General features: G+C 39.9%; 2 protein-coding genes across 3 annotated transcripts; both read left to right on the top strand.

Moving 5' to 3' along the window:
* The first annotated feature begins 75 nt into the window (after window positions 1–75).
* Window positions 76–13,520, top strand: ankrd10b (ankyrin repeat domain 10b). Of its 2 annotated transcripts, none has more exons than XM_027290905.1 (6): window positions 76–471; window positions 1,259–1,411; window positions 2,263–2,354; window positions 10,544–10,809; window positions 11,147–11,454; window positions 12,928–13,049. In XM_027290905.1, the coding sequence occupies exons 1-5, from the start codon at window positions 274–276 to the stop codon at window positions 11,443–11,445; spliced, it is 1,008 nt and encodes a 335-aa protein (XP_027146706.1). In that variant the 5' UTR covers window positions 76–273; the 3' UTR covers window positions 11,446–11,454; window positions 12,928–13,049. The 2 variants fall into 2 exon arrangements, with proteins under 2 accessions (XP_027146706.1, XP_010745832.3); XM_010747530.3 differs by having other exon boundaries at window positions 79–471; window positions 11,147–11,254; window positions 12,928–13,520.
* Window positions 13,521–14,444: 924 nt separating this feature from the next.
* Window positions 14,445–19,153, top strand: ube2al (ubiquitin conjugating enzyme E2 A, like). Its single transcript, XM_010747529.3, has 6 exons — window positions 14,445–14,649; window positions 16,412–16,492; window positions 16,599–16,624; window positions 17,448–17,537; window positions 17,628–17,716; window positions 18,328–19,153. Exons 1-6 carry the CDS (start codon window positions 14,606–14,608, stop codon window positions 18,454–18,456), a joined length of 459 nt encoding a protein of 152 aa, XP_010745831.1. The 5' UTR covers window positions 14,445–14,605; the 3' UTR covers window positions 18,457–19,153.
* Window positions 19,154–19,455: the final 302 nt, after the last annotated feature.

The raw sequence follows: 19,455 nt of genomic DNA, 5'->3' as shown, positions 1-19,455 counted from the left end.
GATCCAGGTCTCTGATCCACTCCACATTTCGCAGCTTTCCCGCCGTTTCTCAAGTTTCACGGCGGCGCGTGCTCTGCTTCCCGTCTGCTTTGTGTTGTCAGGCAGAAAGACAGAGGCAGCAGTCAGGGTGGCGTGTGTCCTGATAACACAGGCACCACATCGGCGACCTGAATTCAACCATAGCTACTCACTCTTTGTTGTTTTGTTTCTTCCTTCCTCTAAAGTAGTTAGGTATCGTTTTGTTTTGGTTTTTTTTGGATCCGTTTCGCTACAATGTCGGTGGGAGTGGAGTCTGGATTCTCGAGTGAGGAGGTCTTAACCAGCCGCTTCCCTCTCCATCGGGCGTGCAGGGATGGAGATGTCGGTGCCTTGTGCTCCCTCCTTCAGTGCACCTCAAACCCGGCTGACCTCACCGTGGAGGACACCTTCTACGGCTGGACGCCCATACACTGGGGCGCTCATTTCGGAAAGGTTAGCTCACGATAGTTTTGTTTTTTACGGTTAATGAAACATTTTTTTATTTATTTAGTGGAATGAGCGCCAGCTCCGACATGAGCCTCTCGACTCCTCGGCCATTTCCTGATGTTTGCTGTTGAGCTGATGAGACTTAAAAAAAACGCAGCCATCGTTAACTGGAGACAATGGGCTGATTATTTGTTCACAAATTGTATATTTTTTAAAGGTTTTTAGCACATTTTCAAAAACATTTCGGGCGTTTTTTTTTTCCTGCTAGCAACCGTTGAGCGGGAACAACGTTCCAACGGTTACTTAACGGCCGTTGGAACGTTTCAAAAAATTTAAAAAAAATAACGGTCGTTAGTTCCCTCAACGTAAAGTTTATGATTTTTAACATTTAACGATAAAATAACGTTTAAATCACTTAAAAAAACAAGTATTGTGAATACAAAAACTGTAGCAATTCTTCAGTAATTCATTACCCATTTACTTCTTTTAAGCTTTGTGAGTATTTAATTAAAAAAATGAGTCATTTCTAACGAGCTGACCTCTTCTAACCACCCACACACACTTGTAAACACTAGCTCCACTTTGGGAAGGGCAGGTACAGTTTGCACAGAAATCTGGATGCATGCCCGCAAGCAGGAGCTATGAAGCTACAGGGCAACATATTAAGTTATTTACAAGCTGCCACTGTTACAGGACTACACCTGTCCATACCTGCCTCAACAACAAAAAAAAATCACTGCACTTGTAATCTGTCATTGTTTTTTCACATGCATTGCCCTCCTTCTCTTCACAGTTGGAGTGCGTGATGCGTCTGGTTCAGGTGGGCTGTGGTGTGAATGCGGTGACCTCCAGGTTTGCACAGACGCCCACTCACATTGCTGCGTTTGGGGGCCACCCTGAGTGCTTGTTATGGCTACTCCAAGCTGGTGCAGATATTAACAGACAGGTACGACACCAGAGAGAATTAAACGGTTAAGTTATGTATCACCCGACTTGTTAAGTAAGTTTGCAGTCTTTGTTGACATTTCCCGGTGATCGTGATATGCTACAAGGAAATGCCATGATACAAAGGGACTGTAGCCTGTATGAGACTGTACATTTAAAAACAAACTCTGTAGGTACACGTGCGTGAGTGGAAAGAGTAGGTTGAGCTCAGACTGATCCCATCAAGGAGGATCACTGTAAAAATAGGGTCACGACCCTCGCAGTGTCTTGCTGTCACTCGCTCCTCGACTTGACTCACATTTTCTTTTGTGACGTGTGATGATGAAGCGAGTTTGCTCTCGAGCTATACTTGTCCAGACGTTTTCCTCTTCGTGTTTTTTCATGCGCTCGGGCTATATTCTATGCTCGGCTGCACCGCTGAGAGAAATCAGATTAGTAGGTCAGGATGACATAACGTGCGGTCGTCACCGTGAAAGGAATTTCTAAAAAAACTGCGTTTGGATTTGCTCGGCATACAGTATGTTGAAATAAACACTGGGATTATGAATAGAATAGCTCAGTGTTCGAGCACAGCCCACATGACTTTGTGGCTAGAAACAGCCTTCTAGTGTGTTTTTCTTCTTTCCATCTGCACTCTTACTAATGTGCAACTGTAACCGAGTGTGGGAGGTGGTGACGTCTGGGTGAAAAGTGCAGACTATACACTGCTGAGATGAGATTTTTAACCTTGGAACTGTGGAAGAAAGCAGTCAGGGAGGATATATTTGATTTAAAAACATCTGTCTACATATATTTAGTATTGTTGTGTGCAGGCCTTTCTGTGTGTAACTGCAGTATTCTGTCATCACTCAGGACTATGTGGGCGAGACGCCCATCCACAAGGCTGCTCGTGCGGGCAGTCTGGAGTGTATCAACGCTCTCTTGATTCAGGGAGCGAAAGCTGAGTAAGTCCCTGTGATCAGATCTGTGTCTTCATTTCTTATCCTCTTGTACTATCCAACATCTCAGTTGCGCCTTTGCAAGGGATCGCTACCAAACAGTGAGGACATTTGAGATGCGGTTTATTATGATGTTGCAAAAATTAGATCTGCAAGTTAACTTTACAGATCTAAACATTAAATTAAACAAATATCACCACGCAACATGTAAATATAAGAATTCTTTATGTGATTTGGAACGTTACGTTTTTACTATGGCTGCCGTACACAGCCGAAAATAAAGTTGCACTGTTAAAAGGTAACTTTACCCAAAAATACTTCTGTTGTAATCTAAGTATATCTGTAAACATGTTGGTAATTTGAGCGTAACTTTCAAGAGAATATCAGACAGAGTGCAGAAGTAATCTTTTACACATTCATACAAGAAAAACCCTTGTTCTGCTAATGTGTGTTTAGTTCTGGTGTTAAAATTGTACACCAAAGAATAGTTTAAAAGTTTATATCTCTTATCCAGCTGCTTCTAGTTATTAATTGGGGTGTGGTTTAATAAAATAGTAATGGATTTTAATTAAAGTGTTGATGTTTAGTTATGAAGTTTACAAGACAAAGCATATGATGATTCTTTTAAGCACTCCAGATTAAAACAGGCTGATCATGAGGCGCGTTATTTAGTATAAAAAGAATTGGTAGTGCTCCCTTGAAAATGTGGCGCGTTTTGTTAATCCTTGAAATTGTTGTTTATCATTGCAACAATTCACATTAAGTTGCCCTCTGTGTGTGTGATAACAGCAAAAACATATTCACCCCATAGAGAATGATTTACGAGTAACTCTTGTTGACATTCAGCAGACACTTTACGACTACCTTCGTGATTTGAGGACGAGCTAATAAAAGTAGATAATTAACTTGGGTGCGGTGCCTTTTGATAACAGCTTTGTAAAGCCGGTGCAGTTATTCCACGTACATGAGGACAACTTAATGTAAAGGTTGATAAACTGTTCTTAGCCAGTAGGCCATACTGCATGATCTCTGTTAAGTCTAGAGTGTGGTTTTCTTTGTTAACATTTGTTTTGGTTAGTGTCTTACATACACAGCTTGACTAGATGACCAAATGCACATTACCGCTTTGTCAGTATGAAGAGGCCGTGTTTCTGTTGCACTGAATGAAAATGCATAGATCACACAATTGGCTGAATGTTTTTCGTTTTTAGGAGATCAGATTCCGACTTTTTACGAGACTGTTTTGGCTGCTCTTGTTTCTGTTGGTGTCGTTTGTTTTAAAGAATGCCATAATGGATGATAATGTGACATTTTTTTACGTTATGAATGAAAGTTTCTCAAGCCACCCTGCTTCTTTGTGGTAGGACGTTAAGAATAAATAATCAGTTGTAGTGCTTAGCCACACCTTTTCACTTGGCAGCAGCTTTTCTTTCCATTTATAGAAAACATTCTTTGTTCATGCGAAGCACGAACAAAGGCATAAAAGACACCACACACATTTCCTGTTTCCTAAATTTAGATCCAAGTGACCTGCAGGGAGATTAAACAATTACAGATGTCACTCTGGCATGCCTCAACAGATCATTCGTATTTCCCAAAGGTCAGTCAGTGTATGTCCAGTGCGAATGTGAATCCAGTGCATATTCAGTATGCAAACTGTACTTTTTTAAATCAGTTCATGTTATGTTTGGCTAGAGTAACAAGTGCATGTGATTTAGCATTTTGAAGCAGAATATATTGCACAACATTAAAATGCTGAAGCATAGTTTAATCACATTCACCTATTAAATTATTTTCTATCTCCGTTTTACTCGCAGTTTCATTCTTTGCAACAAGCCGTGCGCCTTTTCTTTCTGGTACTATTCGATGACTAGAGACTCAAAACAACCAGGGAGGTTATTGATTCAGTCTGTGTGTTACTTTTCTATGTTTCTATCCTGTCATCAGGGGAAATGTTCGACGTGGTCTCATAAATCAGGTTAATCAGAGATACCAGAGTGAAATATCGGCTACATTTATTAGGCACTTTTCAGAACGAAGAAAGAAGACCATTGTTGAATGTAACATGTAAAATAATAAAATTGCAAAATTTTTAGCATTTTCATGGAGGGTAGTCTGTCCTAACAGCTGTGACACAAGGTGATTTACCTGTTAGCCCCTGGTTGATTTGACTATCTCAACAAATTAAATCCAACGTGTTCACTCTGACATGTTTTAATAAACGCCTCATTATGTGTTAACGTCTTGTAATGTGCATTTGGTAATCAGCTGATGAGTAATGTTTATGATGAAAATGATATGTGATTTTCTTCCCCCCTTGCAGATCACAGATATTACATTTACTTTAGTTTATTATCAAGTTATTATTCTTTTCTTTTTATTTTATTGTTTTACTTATGACCCAGAATGTAGTTGGGCACAACTGGGAGGGAAACTAAGGAACACTAGGTGGGAATGAGGCTCATGACAAAATAACTTTAGACTAACTTCAAAAATGTCAAATATCAGTAACTGTTTAAAATATCCACTACTGTTTTTTCTGTAAATAACCGGTGTAGCTAAGGAAAAGAAAATATCTAAAGTCTAAATAATCAAAGCCAAATAATCCTTAGACCTGCAAATGAAGGTCTAAAAATATATACAGAAATATAATAACGTACAAAATACTGTGGAATATCCTCCAATATCATAAGTGCAAGACAACATGAGAAAATGATCAGTAGTTAATCACATTACTGGGCTGTAATATGTTCACTAAAACTTAGTTTTGAATTTGGGTAATATTATTTCCATAAATCAACAACATGCATCAGAAGTTAGTGAATAACTGCAGCTTCCATTTGCATAACTTAAACTTAATTTCAGCTTTGTGAATATTTCTTTCATTCACGGTTCAAACAGGGGTCAGATTTTATGAATGTCCTTTTACACGCTAACATGAACGTTTTCATGGATGCCCACGTGCTCTCCGTCTTTTCTCCCACCGCCTAGATGTCTGATTGGTGGTTTCTTTCATTTTTGAAGGCCGCTTTATGCTCCCCCTTTGTCACACATATGGGAAGTGCCTCCACACCGCCGTCCACAACAAAGCCGAGAAGACAATGAACAGTCCAAAATGAAAGTCGCCACATTATAGTAATGAAAGCTACCGAGGAACTAAAGCTTCCTTTGTCCGAGTGTCTTTGTCTCTGCCAGTAATGTAGGCAAAAAGCATTCTGGTAACCCTGTCTGAATAAATATTCCACAAGATAACTAATTTTCTAATTTGTAGTTCTAGATTTATTCAGTAGAGTTTAATAATTTATTCTTTATTAAAACGTGCAGGGACGTCCATAATACACTCACATTAATAGCCATGTTTTCTAATTAAAATGCCTCCAAGTACTCAAGACAAAAATCCTTGAAAAAACAAACTTCATCAGTGGTGATACTGTTTTTATTGCTTCATATAAACAAGATTTCACATTCATGATATGGTAATATTTGAATTCTTGCTACTATCTTTCTTTTTCTTGCTGGAACCCTCTTCTGCAAACTGCTCACCTTGTTACGTTCAGAATATTCTTGAGTAAACGTCTTCTTATCAAACGCTTAGCATCACCTCACGGCACCTTGCCATCTTTTGTTGCTCTTGAATACACCCCAAAGACCGCAACCTGCCAGCTGGCCCGTGCATTCATGAGAGGAAATAATTAGTCTGTCAGCTTCAGAAACGGTTTAACTGTACACACAGTTTTCCCTACTTGTCTTTCTCATGGTGTTGTCAGGCTTTTTGCTTGTTGAAGAACAGAAGAGATGAAGGTGAACAGTGAAGAGAAACCACACTGAGTGGATCCATCGCTGATTCATTACACAGTAATACAGTTCAGAGAGCTTTCATGCCGTCTGCCCTCAACACTGATTCAGCACACTCAGCTTGTCGAACGCTTCCGGACACCACAGACGATCAATCAGTCACCCAGCAGTGCCTGATGGCTGACGTGGGTCTGCAGCAGAGGCCTGATGATGCTCATCTGTTTTACTTTTTAAAATATGGATGCATTTCATAGTTGAAAATATGAAATAAAGCATCCACCCTTCATAAAACACTTGAATTTGGAGTTTTAACTCTACCAGTGGTATCCTGGTTGGATACATTGTCCCGCTGTCCTTCACACCCATTTTATATTTACATATTCAGACGCCTTACACGTGCTTTCACTGCAGAGCTCTGCTTCAAGCGATGCTTATCTTTGCCCCATTACAAAGCGAGAAGAACTTTCCGCTGGGAAAGTATCTGAATCGCTAAAACTGGACTTGTGCTCTTTCCCTGCTTCAGTGAAGAAACTTTCACTTGCCCATTTCCTCTTCTTTCCATTTAATCCTAATGATTCTCACATTGAACTCGATGTTTGTGGTTCTAAAATAAATGTCAAAACATGAGAGTTAAGATGAAGGTGACACTAAAAATAAAATTATTCGACTTAGGTCTTAACCTTGCACGCCTTTTTAAATAGAAATATCTAATAAAAATCATCTAAACAAGGTTCTGATAATCTAATTGTTCAGATGGATTAAAACATTTAAAAGCATCAAAGAAATGCCCTCTTTCTAACTGTTATCGCCCTAAAAATCAAAATGATTTAGTGTCATCTGCAATGTCCTGATTTAAAACGAGGTTTTTATTGTTTGTCATGAGCCTCAGAGTGTTTATGGAGGTCCATTAGCAAGTTAGCAGCAGGTAGGAAAGTGCTTAGAGGCTGCCGGTGGTGAGAGTAGTGCAGCGACAGAGGCTTAGAGCAGCTGAGTGAGATGGGTTAGATTTGCATAGCACCATGTACTGAACTGTGTAATGCTAACAATCATCCTGTTGCAATGGTTATTCACTGTCATTTCACTGTGCCAAGTATTTTACCTTCTACACAGAAATGTTTTCTTTTGTATGTCACAGTATTAACCCTATACAATATCATAGTCTGTTTTGACATCTAATCTTTGTCACCTTTTTCTTTATGAAAGTGACAATAAGTGACAAAAAAAAACGTTTTCTATACTGTTAACAGAAACAGAACCGTACGTCTTAATGTTTTGCAGCCATTGAATTGGAAATGACTTGGTTTTTTCAAGTAATCCTAGAAAAGGGGGAGAATAGACACTGCTGAGTCTGCCCCGTTCCCTGGGATAGCCGCACTGTTGTGGCATTGAGTGTTCTCACTATCGCTTCCTATCTACACACTGGCAAACTGTTGAGGTATTTCTTGCGGTGATTGGTTTTAATGCTAGGTTTTTTATGAATCAAAACAAAAGTTTTAGACCTGCATGCTTTGCTTATTATCCATGATTGTTCCTGTATCTAGTCTTTTTGTTTTTTATTTTATGATTTTGTTTGTTTTGTTTTTTTTTTTGATTATGTGAACTAACCATAGGAGCCCTTTATATGGACAGGTTTAATCACGTGAGTCCCATGTCAACATGTAGCATGATAATAGGCTGCCTCTGGAAGGTTAGATGATAGTTAGAGAAGATACATATTGTGTGCTTAGGACTGAAAAGCAAAGCATACCAGGCATTTACAAAGAATTAACGCTTCCTTTTATTAAAATAAAATTCCTCATCAGACTTCTCAAACGTTAAAAGGTGTTTCTGTTATCCAGTTTTTATGGATCAGTGCTCACTGTGGATGTCGGGTCTCACTAAAGGAACACTGTTTATAGGATAGTGTCATCTAATAACAACGGAAGAATAGACTAAAGCTCGATGAGAGAGCTGGGGATTTACTAAATATTTTCAGAGTGATAAATAAGTAAATAATATACTGTGACTAATCCAGGTCATTGGTCATTAATCTCGTCTTTTGGGATACTGAAGAAGGTCCCATAACATCTGCTGATGTAACCCTACAGCACTTACTCACCCTACACACCCTCCTTGATTGTTTTTGGTCAAACCTTTAAAAACAAGGGCGGGGTAAGGAAAAAATCTGCAGGAGTTTCTAGAACTTGAACTCCCTAAAATGACGAGCTGACTTTGAAACCACCCTCAGTATTAAATTTCCAAGCCAGAGAAGAGTTTGGGAGATGTTTGGGAACGTTTGTTGGGTTTCATCTAAGGTCAGGACACAAGTGGCTCCAGAAGCTGCGGATGTCATCACTCAACTTCTTCACAACAAGTATGAAGTGTTTGTGGAACATTTAATGTGGAGAGAATCACAATAAACACTGAAGTTGAAAGTATCTGGTTATTGCTTCAACATGAGAGAAAGAAGTTTTGTTTTTTACGATACTAAATTGTTAAATTGACTGAGGGTTTAAAGAAAGCACATTTAAGTCGTATAATTTCCGTTCCTTAGAGTGAGACCAGTCAGTCTGCGTTACCACCAAATGGTTTTTGATACAAATGTAAATCTCTCTGAATAATCCTTTTTGGAAGCGTTAATTTTGAAGGGGACGGGTAATGTGCAACAAGTTATTGTGTGATTTTAATTTTTTTGTTTTTCAATCTTAAATTCTTTTTTTATAAAATGTCTTTCATGTGCACTAGTTCTTGACATGTTTCTTTTTTGCACAACTGTTTAGATTTATAAAAAAAAAAAAAGAAAAATGCAGAGAAAGAACAAGTTGTAAACAAAATGAATGACCAAACAGCAACTGTGGACTTAAAATTCTGCCTCACTGTGTGGATGTCAAAGTTACTTAGTTTTAAATTAACAGCAAGTCGTTAAATAAAATGGACTAAAATAGAGTAAAACATAGTGTTCAAGCTTTAACCATCTCTGTCACTAAAAATAGACAGTACCTGTTCTCCTGTCTGCACACAACAGGCTGCAGTTCATTTTTCCTATCACATTTAATAGTAATTACAAGCTTGGATGTGAGCCAGAGTCCCATTTCTCTGTCAAAGACGTGGCTGTTTGCTCAGAGAACTCATTCTGCAGTGCCGTGACATTTAGACACCGAACAATTGCAGCATTGTTTTGTAATTGGTCTATGGAGAGGAGAGAAATTCTCATCATTAAGCTAAGAGGCTCCTATTGGTCCCAGGTAGACTGTCTGTCCCTCAGCGTGGAAAGAAAACTGTTAAATCTGTCAATTTATTTACTAAATTAATGCAGCAGCAATTTACAGATTACAGTTTAATCTTGATTTACTTTAATTGAAGGGACACATTTAGTTATTCTAGTGTTTCCAGTGACTTTGCTTCCACACTTGAAGTGCCATGTGCATGTCTGAGACACAGCACTGTTTGCTCATTCATTGCTGCACTCAGAAAAATCACGTCACTCCTGCTGCAACTGGATATGATTAACACAGAGACTCCACTTTGAGTTATGAATGGTCGTACAAACCAGAGTTACACAGCTGCTTATGTTTCATCCTCTTGTTCATCTTTCTTGAAACGAGATGAAGACTTCACAAGAGAAGACGTCTGGATTTCCAACAGTTGAACGTTGTCCATTCATTCATTCTCTCTTGTAAGCATTGAATTGGAGTTTCTTCTGAAGATACGACCTTGTTCCATCGCGGCTCTTTTTGGATGACGAACCTCTGGATCTCGTTCTTGTCTTGGAAGAATTCTACAATCTGTTTGAGCTTCTCACACATATCTGTGTACATTCATGTGGACTTGTGCGTCACTCCTGTTTCTCTGTTTGCAGCTTACTTTTAAGACATGGCAACATCACGGATGGATGCAGAAATCCTTGTGATCACATCCATGTGAGATGACCGCAGCCTTTACGAAATCCTCCTTGATGCCACGTCTGTCCTGCAGTGAAGACGATTCTCTTTACATCACCTGAAGAAATCCTCCCTGGACACAGTGGATCTTTGATGTTAATATCTTTATATCATTTCAGGTCCTCGATAATATAAACTGGTGCACACCTTCAGCTGTCTTAATCATGTCCTTTTGCAGCAGACGTGTTTCCCTAAATATTGGGGAACTGTGTTTCTATGGAAGATGCAAATGATCCAAAAGGATCAGTCGTCATCTCTCATGAGGATGACGAAGAGGATGTGAGAGGGTAGAGCAGTACAGGATATTTCTGTATACATCTGTGTGTCTGTCTGTGTGTGCGAATACTTGCTTAATGTATGTATGTGTGTGCCTGTGTGTGTGCTTGGGGCGTGTCTTGTTTGTGTTTTTGTTTTTGTGTTTTTATTTGTGTAAATCAAACGTACAGTGAGCGTCTCTAACACTCACTTCTTGTTGTGCAGTATGAGGAATGCCAGTGGGCTGACTGCTGCTGACCTGGCCCACGCCCAGGGATTCCAGGAGTGTGCTGAGATTCTCTCCAATGCCCAGAACTTCCAGCAAAACATGGCTCAGTCCCATCACGGGGCTTTTCTGAATGGCATGACCCAGAACGGGGGCCACGCTCACCCCACTATCCAGGGACGCAGCTTCTTGAATGGCGTGCCCAACAGAAAGAGGTCGTTCGACGGCATGGAAGCGAACCCAGTGAAGAAGGCGAGACCTAACGGTAGGTGATCTGTTTCTTTGAAAGGAAAAATATCATCAGCCTGCTCCAACGAGAGCATCTGTTCACCTAGACTGCGGCTAACAGACAAATACACACATTTTTTAAGAAACAGAGACAGGTCCGCTTCATGTTGTATCTGTGGAAGATTGGCTGATATAAAATATATATGCTCACACAGCTTCACAGTATTTTATTTTGGACTCAGGCATCAAAATAGACTCAAGAACAGAGATTAAACTGGAGCTTTGTATCGTGCCCTTGCATCTCTGTCATGTTTGAAGTTAAAAATAAAAGTCCTTTTCACTCCTCGCTTTTATTTCTGCACGCCTCTCTCCAGGTCTGGGCATGCCACCAGAATTGCTGAACGGAAACGGGCCACTGGGTGGTGCTGGAGAGGCCCAGATGGAAAGCATGAACACGGAGTTGGCGGCGACTGTAACCACAGGTGGGCCAGGACCCTTTGCATTTGGGATGAATGGGTTTGCACCACCACAGCAAGGGCCAGGGCCCATGGATCAGTGTGAGGACCAGGGGGGACGGGACAGGTCGAGCCCCGCGTCTAAAGAGCTGGAGGTCATCACTGTGGCGTCAATGCAGACCCCCTGTCGTTGTACCAACTCTTATGCCTACCTGTAGAGGGCTCGTGTGAGTGTAGTGGCACATGCTAATGTTCCCATTTGTGCAGTATATCTTTATTTTGTTTGTTTATCGCTTAAAGGAATACATCTGTTTTGATTTGGTGCTGGAAAGTTTAATAGCAGTGTGTATGTGCTGTATTTTCTACTTCTCCATGTACCTGGTTATATTGGGATGGATAACAGTGAGAGTTCTGTGTTATATTTAATACATCCGTCCAGTTCTACACATAACTGTTGTGTAATAATTCATTTTTTTAATGTTTAGGATAAAAAATGCGCTAAATGATTGGCTTTCCCTCAACATGGCGGGGTCACCTGTGCAAATATATAAGGTCATATTGGCTGAATGGGGATTGGTGTTAATTGTGCATTGTTGCATAGGAGCGTCAGTGAGCGCTCATACCAAACAGGTTTAAATGCTACCACACAACAAAAAAAATGTTTTATATTCAAGACTGACCTTTATGCCAAAGCATATCCCAACATGAATGTAGCTGGTAAAGTACAAACGACTCACTGTGCAGCTTCTTTTATTTTTGTAGTTCGTAGGTGTCATGTGACGTAGCGGTCCATGGGGCTTGGAGTTTAGTTATTCCTCTGTTCTTCCTCTGCATTCATTTTGGCTGTGTACGGTGTTTGCAAAGTTTTTAGGCAGATTAGCAGGGCTTGCACATCTGTGTGTTTATATAATAATAATAATTCTAATACCCAGTACGGTTTTGAAGTTGGCAGTTTTACAATCAGCAGTTATGAGTAAACAAATAGCACTCAAGAAAGTTTGCACGCGTTTGCAAAAAGCCTTATTTCTTGAGCTGAAACCCAATGTACATTATTTTCAACTTTTATAAATCCTGGTAAGGAAGATGCTTTGTTGTGTGTTTTATAGCACTGTTTCATGATCCAGGTGGTGTCTGTTCATTTTGTTTTGAGTGTATGTTCAATCTGGAGCACCCAGTGATTTTTTTTATTTTATTTTATTTCATGTTTTAGTACTAAACAGGTTTAGCTTTGTACTTGATTGTTTGAAATCATTAAATGTTGACAAATTTTCTAAACGTGAATTTGTGTAATTTGTTTTCTTGATATATTCTCATGCTTCTGTCGAGTCCTGACTCATTTTCAGAATAATGCAAAGGAAGGCTCATAAAACATGTTCACTGATTTAAATCACTCCTGCTCGTTAGGCAGGATTTACTGCATGCCGAACACTGAGAGATTTAACATTTTCTTGACTTGACATAATATGTTAAACACCTCTGTGGAGACAACTGGGTCAGTGTGTCATGCAGCACTACCTGTGTGTCAAAGCAGCCAGCAGATCAGGATGTGACCTACTTTAAAACGAGGTCTCAGGTCGAACTTGTGGGTTTACATAAGACTCTTCACAAAACTTGTCCCTGCCTCTCTCTGTTTATACTAAAAAAGCAGGAGTATGATCACAGATTAATAATGCCCTTTTGACTATTTGTCTCATTTCCAGTGGCAGGGGAGAGACACTGTGAGGATTTTTCCTCAAACGGTCACAGTCAACCACAGCTTCCATTTGGGTGTGACCCCGCAGCAGAAATCTTCCACGGCCAGCTCAGCAGTGGTGACTCACCTGAGAACAACAGCACTGCAGGCAGTCAGGTGGAGCACCAGAAGTCTGTGAAAGCAGAGCAGTTGTATGACCATGCCTTCTTCAGCACCATGCTTCTTTACCACGGATCCTAAAAGTACAAAAGCAGACGGGCCGTCCCCCTTTTTTTTTGTTCTTTTATTTTTATTATTTTTATGCCTGAATCTCATATAAGCCTAAACAAGTGTTAATTTGCCTTAAAAGCCATTGAGTGGTTCTGTTATTCATTGATTGTTTCTGTGTTGGATGGAAAGGGCGGGCCCATTTGTGGAGTTTGTAACCGAGAAAGTTGATTTTGTTTGTGTTGTTTTAAAAAGTGTTTGTTTAGCTTGTTAAAGTTTGATTAAGCTGTTCTAATACACTAAAGTAAGCTTCTGTGTTCTGCTAATGTTAATAAAAAGTACATCCTATGTTGCTCATTTATGATTAAAAAGAGTTTTTTGGCAAAAGTTAAACTTTGGTCTTCAGTTTATTTTTGGACTGTCTTTTATGTTATCTAATAATACAGTGTCGGGAAGGTGCCGGACTCAAGAGACGGGACTTCAGGTCTCCGAATCGAGGCGTGGGTTTGAATCCCACTTCTCCCACTTCTGGATCAGTATCCAAGGTGGACTGGGTACCCACATTTGCATGTTTATTTGTATGTTTGTGGTTGTATTTCAGGGTTAAAATGCATGAAGTCAACTTAATTGTCAATGCTGCTATATGTACAGGACATACAGAGTATTGAAAATTCCCAAATTTCTTATCCCGTGCAAACAGCACAAACATGACATGTAAAATATAAGTAAAAGATGTAAAAAAAAAAAAAAATGTATGTATGTATGTATATATACACACACACACACACACACACACACATATATATATATATATACAAGCTAAAGACATCCATGTGGCAATATGGCACAGTGTAATGTAAACAGAATTATCAGTATAAATATAAGTAAATAGCTGAGTGACTAAATAATAATCAAATATCTATATATTCATATAAACATAGGCACGGTTCCTCCACCAGCCTCCACCATGTAGGGGCGCAGCTGTGGTGGTGTACCCCGCCAACAGTCACCTGTCACCGGGAGCGACCTTCACCACAGCAGCGCTGGCTGCACAAACAACCACGTCATCGTGACCACGCCCCGTAACAAGAGGACGAACTAAACGAGAACGAGAGGGGGGGGTACAAGAAAAATAATGTTAAATAAAACAACATAATAGATGCATGTATCTTCATTTATAGCGTGTTATATTTCCATGTTGAAAAAGCGGATTCAGGTGTTGATATTTTATTTCATTCGTTTTTTTAAAAGTTAAAAATCAAAATATCCCCCCCTGCTTTTTCCACGACGTGGTATCGCCCTGTAAACCTAGCCGTGCTAACCGGAGTCAGGATTACACCGACTGCGACGGGCGGCCCGAGCAGGAGTTGTTGTTGTGAAGGTGTCAAATAACCATTAAAATACAACATAACATTTTATTAAATATATATAATCCACATCGCCAACACCTACTACAAGTAACGCCACAACTTTAAGCCATGTCCACCCCGGCCAGACGGAGACTTATGAGAGATTTCAAACGGTGAGTTTGAATTTAAGAAAAAAAAAAACAGCCTGAGCTAGTTAGCTTAGCTTAGCTTAGCCACCGAGTATATATTTATTTATAGATTTATGAGACTAATTATTACATCATCCGTCGATATTTACAGTAGAGCACAAATGTAAGATGTGTATTGTGTGAACCTGGAACATTTGAACCGAAATAAACGATGATTTATTTTATTTTTATTTATTTTTAGTGGAAGCGCTTCGGCTGTGGAGCTAACAGTGCTAACAGGTTTTTGCTGCTGTCACAGTTAACGGCTGATTTTTAATCTTAAACACATTAAATGTCCGCGTGGCTTGTTTTTTATCCTTGGGCACAAGTTGTACTTTATATTAGTTATACTGTCTATGGGGGAAAACATATTTAATACGACGTATTTAACGCTGACAGACTTGACACAAGGGGACTAGTTAATTAAAGTTATTATCTATCTATCTATCTATCTATCTATCTATCTATCTATCTATCTATCTATCTATCTATCTGATGATTTATTTTTATTTTATTTATTTTTAGTGGAAGCGCTTCGCCTGTGAAGCTAACAGTGCTAACAGGTCACAGTTAACGGATGATTTTTAATCTTAAACACATTAAATGTCCACGTGGCTTGTTTTTTATCCTTGGGCACAAGTTGTACTTTATATTATTTATACTGTCTATGGGGGAAAACGTATTTAATACGACGTATTTAACGCTGACAGACCTGACACAAGGGGACTAGTTAATTAAAGTTATCTATCTATCTATCTATCTATCTATCTATCTATCTATCTATCTGTCTATCTATCTACCTGTCTATCTATCTATCTGTCTATCTATCTATCTATCTATCTAGTATTTTAGCTTTGTCTGTCTAAGTTCTGGCAGCAGTTGTTGACCTGCAGGTTTTTCCAGGTAGCGTAGTTCAGGTGAAACTCAAGTTTTTGATACGTAAGCTGATGAAACGTCTCATGATTGTGTAACTGACAGTGTTATAATACCTGAAGTTTGATGCTGGAAGGAGATTTAAAACTTACTGTAACACCTGTGAGAGGCTGATTTCAGGAGGAAAGTCATTAATAAAAACACTCACATGCATTTTTAACCCCAAACACACACATACAAGTACAAGTACACGGCTCATCGACATGCAAATAGGGGGGTTTGGTGCCTTGCTCAAGGGCACCCCGGTGAGCTGGCACCTGGCATATTTTGGGTCCATGCTGGACTTGAACCGGCCACCCTCCGGTTCCCAAGTCTCTATGGACTGAGCTACTGCAGCCCCTGGATAAAGACAAATACCCAGTTCCACTGATGTTCTGATAAACTTTAAAACTCCTTCTCAGTTATTCAAACTTTAAGATAGATAGATAGATTATTTATACAGAGGGAAATTCATGAGGTGATAACTATTTAGACGTCGATAAATGATTACATAATTTACATGATTCGCTTGAGTTGTTTGCTTGGTTGCTTAGCTGCTATCCTGAAAAGCAGAAGGCTGATTTAACATAATCAGGGTGATATATTTTAATGTAACATCATCGGGGTGATATATTTTAATGTAACATCATTGGGGTGATATATTTTAATGTGGACGTTGGGTCTGCTTACTTTTACCCTGAAGTCTGTCGTACCGTCGACACTGGCAGGTAGAGTTATGTTCATTTGAAATCCGAGTCTGTGATTCACCTGACTGAGCTGCGTGAAGTTTAGTTCAGAGATCCTGATAAAACTTTTTATTGTTTTGTTTTTGAAGGCTACAAGAGGACCCTCCAGCTGGCGTTAGCGGCGCTCCGTCTGAAAACAACATCATGGTGTGGAACGCAGTCATATTTGGGTAAGATATTGACTCGCAGCTGTAATCGATATGGACAGAAATACGACTGCAGATGTTGTAAAGCTCAGAATGAGTAATTAATACTGTTTTTCTTCTGACCTCACAGCCCTGAAGGGACTCCGTTTGAGGACGGTAAGTGTCTCACTGTAACACGTTTATTAACAAAGACATAGTAACCCTGTATTTTGAATATGACTACATAGATGATGTACACACTGCTGTACACGTGTATTTGTTGTGATTATCACGCAGCACATAGCAGCCAGATATTATTACTGACTAGTCCCACAGCAGTCAGCCCAGCTCGGCGTCTTTTATTTCACCAACGACTAAAAGCCAATCCCAGATTTACTTTCATGTGGCGGTCACGCTCTCTTCTTTCACCTTCTTAGCTTCCTCCGTCTAACGTCCTCTTGGCCCTCTTAACCTCTGCCATATCCATAGAGGCTGCAGAGCCCGGTTACATTTCGCTCTTGTTTGGCTCCGGTTCTGGCATGACACCAGCTCTGCTGCTCCCTCCTTGTGGTCTGAAGCTTCTTTGCTGGACGTGTAAATACCAACGCTCCTCCAGGCAGCACAGACCGACCTGACTATCGGTTATCTTCAAGGAAAGCATCAGAGAACTGTGAATCACAGAGAGTTCAGACGGAGCGTTTTCCCCATAAAATATGATTCAGCTTCACCAAAATCTGGGGTGACACCTTGTGATGTAAAAAGTTACATGACACAACATTCACCTGATTACAAGTCATCCAAATGATTGTGAAGCTGATGTTTTGAGGCAGAAATGTTACATAATGTTGCTTTAAATCATTTCAAACACACATTATAAACAATATTATCAAATAAGTGTTGCAAGATAGTATCTTAGACGTTTTGTTCAGGTTAGGAGGCGTCACTCTTTTCCTCTCCGGTCTTGTCTCATGGCTCATAAATGTGTTTGTTTTTGTTCCAGGTACATTTAAGCTCATTGTAGAGTTCACAGAAGAATACCCAAACAAACCACCAACAGTACGATTTGTGTCAAAGATGTTTCATCCAAATGGTATGTGAACATGAACATGGCTTCTTCTTTTAGCACATGTATGATATATATTCATCTGTGGGTAGTGTCTCACTGTGTTTCTGTCCACAGTCTATGCAGACGGCAGTATATGTTTGGACATCCTACAGAATCGTTGGAGTCCCACTTATGATGTGTCCTCTATTCTTACATCTATCCAGGTATGAAGCAGCACGATACTAAAGCCGGGACCGACGTATTTTTACAGTTTTCAGTAGTTAAAACACTAAAATCATGAATGCATCAGAATTATTGTAACATTTTCTGTTGTTAATATTAATAAGTTATAGAAAATTGTACCTGAATTGTCAGAAAATGGTAAAAAGAAATCACAAGTTTTGATTAATTATTCTATTTTATCTATATTTAATAGTTATGCTTAATAATGAAGCCATCCTAAGTGGTAGTAGTCATGGTGATAAATAATTGGTTCACAAAGACAAAAGATACTTTGTTGATTTGCAAAAGTTCAGATGACAAATTAGAAAATTCTGCTTCTGTTGGGCACAGGTGCGACATGTTCTGTGTGCACCGCGGTCAGTTTCAGATGTGTCTGTTTCCGCTGTGCACTGCGGAGAATACGCAGCTGTTCTGTTTCGACCATTGTAAATAAAAAAAATAAAAAAAGGACAGCAGCCGTAGGTTTTCAAAGCACCGCTTTGAAGCTCGAAAGCAGCTTGAACTGGCCGGAAATCAGACACAGAACGGCATGAGAATCCAAATAAAACATTCAACGTCTCACCTCCAGCTTTTATCTTCTTCTTCTCTCCAGTCTCTGCTCGATGAACCAAACCCCAACAGTCCGGCCAACAGTCAGGCGGCTCAGCTGTACCAGGAGAACAAGCGGGAGTACGAGAAGCGAGTGTCTGCCATCGTAGAACAAAGCTGGAGAGACAGTTGACGTGACAATCCTGATAGCTGCTCTCTCCATCGTTAAGCTGTGTGTGCTGCGAGTTTTAGTGGAGTACCTCTTAATTTCTGGGCCCCCCTCTTCCCTCCCACACCTTTTTTTGATTTTAAGCTTTTATGCACTTTATATCAAACTTCCCTTCATAGATTTTTTTTCTGCCCATGAAGAGGGATTTATTTCTTCTATCCTCCCTTTTCCAGTCCGTCAGGGGAAATGTGCTGAATCTTGCCTTGGTGTCTTGTCAGTATGGACTTCACCCCCCTAAAAAACTTCTGGTGTGTTCTAACTTTGCTGTAATAACTCCCCCTGGCTAATTATGTTAAATGTCTTGGAGGGTGTTTTTAAATCATGGGTCACGTTCTGTTGTGCTCCTCGACGTTTCTGTCGGTTTGTTTTTCACACAGCAGTTTGTCTGTTATCATCCTTTAAACCTTTTCCCCCACCCTGTGAGAATGAGCAGCCTGAGCATCACGGACTACGACTAAAAATCGTCTTTACACCTTTTTAAGTCTTTTGCTGTGTTGTGAACTTCTGTTACATGCATGACAGAAAGAGTGTATTCACGTTCCTGGTCAGTACTCATGTATATAAGAAATCTGCAACTGAATTTATGTACAGATTTTGCACTGGTTGTTCCCCATGTCATTTTTTTCAGCACTTGTAAATAAAAAAAGAAAAGGCAAATTCATCCGGACGTGTGAAGCGTTTTATTGTATCTGATCTATCTCAACGGAACTAAACAAGGGAGTTAAACTTCCTGCGATCATCCATCTCTTGCTTATCCGGGGTCGGGTCGCGGTGGCAGCAGCGTTCAACACATTCAACTCTTCCTGGAGGATCCCGAACCATTCCCAGACTAGATGCGCTACTTCGAGTTAGAAGGTGCCCATGGGGCCCAAACCACCTGAGCTGGCTAAGAACTCGATACATTCTTTACTACTTGAGATGAATTAAGGTTGTCCCTCATCAGTGAAGCTTTCAAGTGTGTCT

Source organism: Larimichthys crocea, chromosome XVIII (genome assembly GCF_000972845.2).
Source record: "Larimichthys crocea isolate SSNF chromosome XVIII, L_crocea_2.0, whole genome shotgun sequence".
Lineage (NCBI taxonomy): Eukaryota > Metazoa > Chordata > Actinopteri > Sciaenidae > Larimichthys > Larimichthys crocea.
Note: the sequence above shows the minus strand (reverse complement) of the source record. Positions and strands in the feature narration are given on the sequence as shown.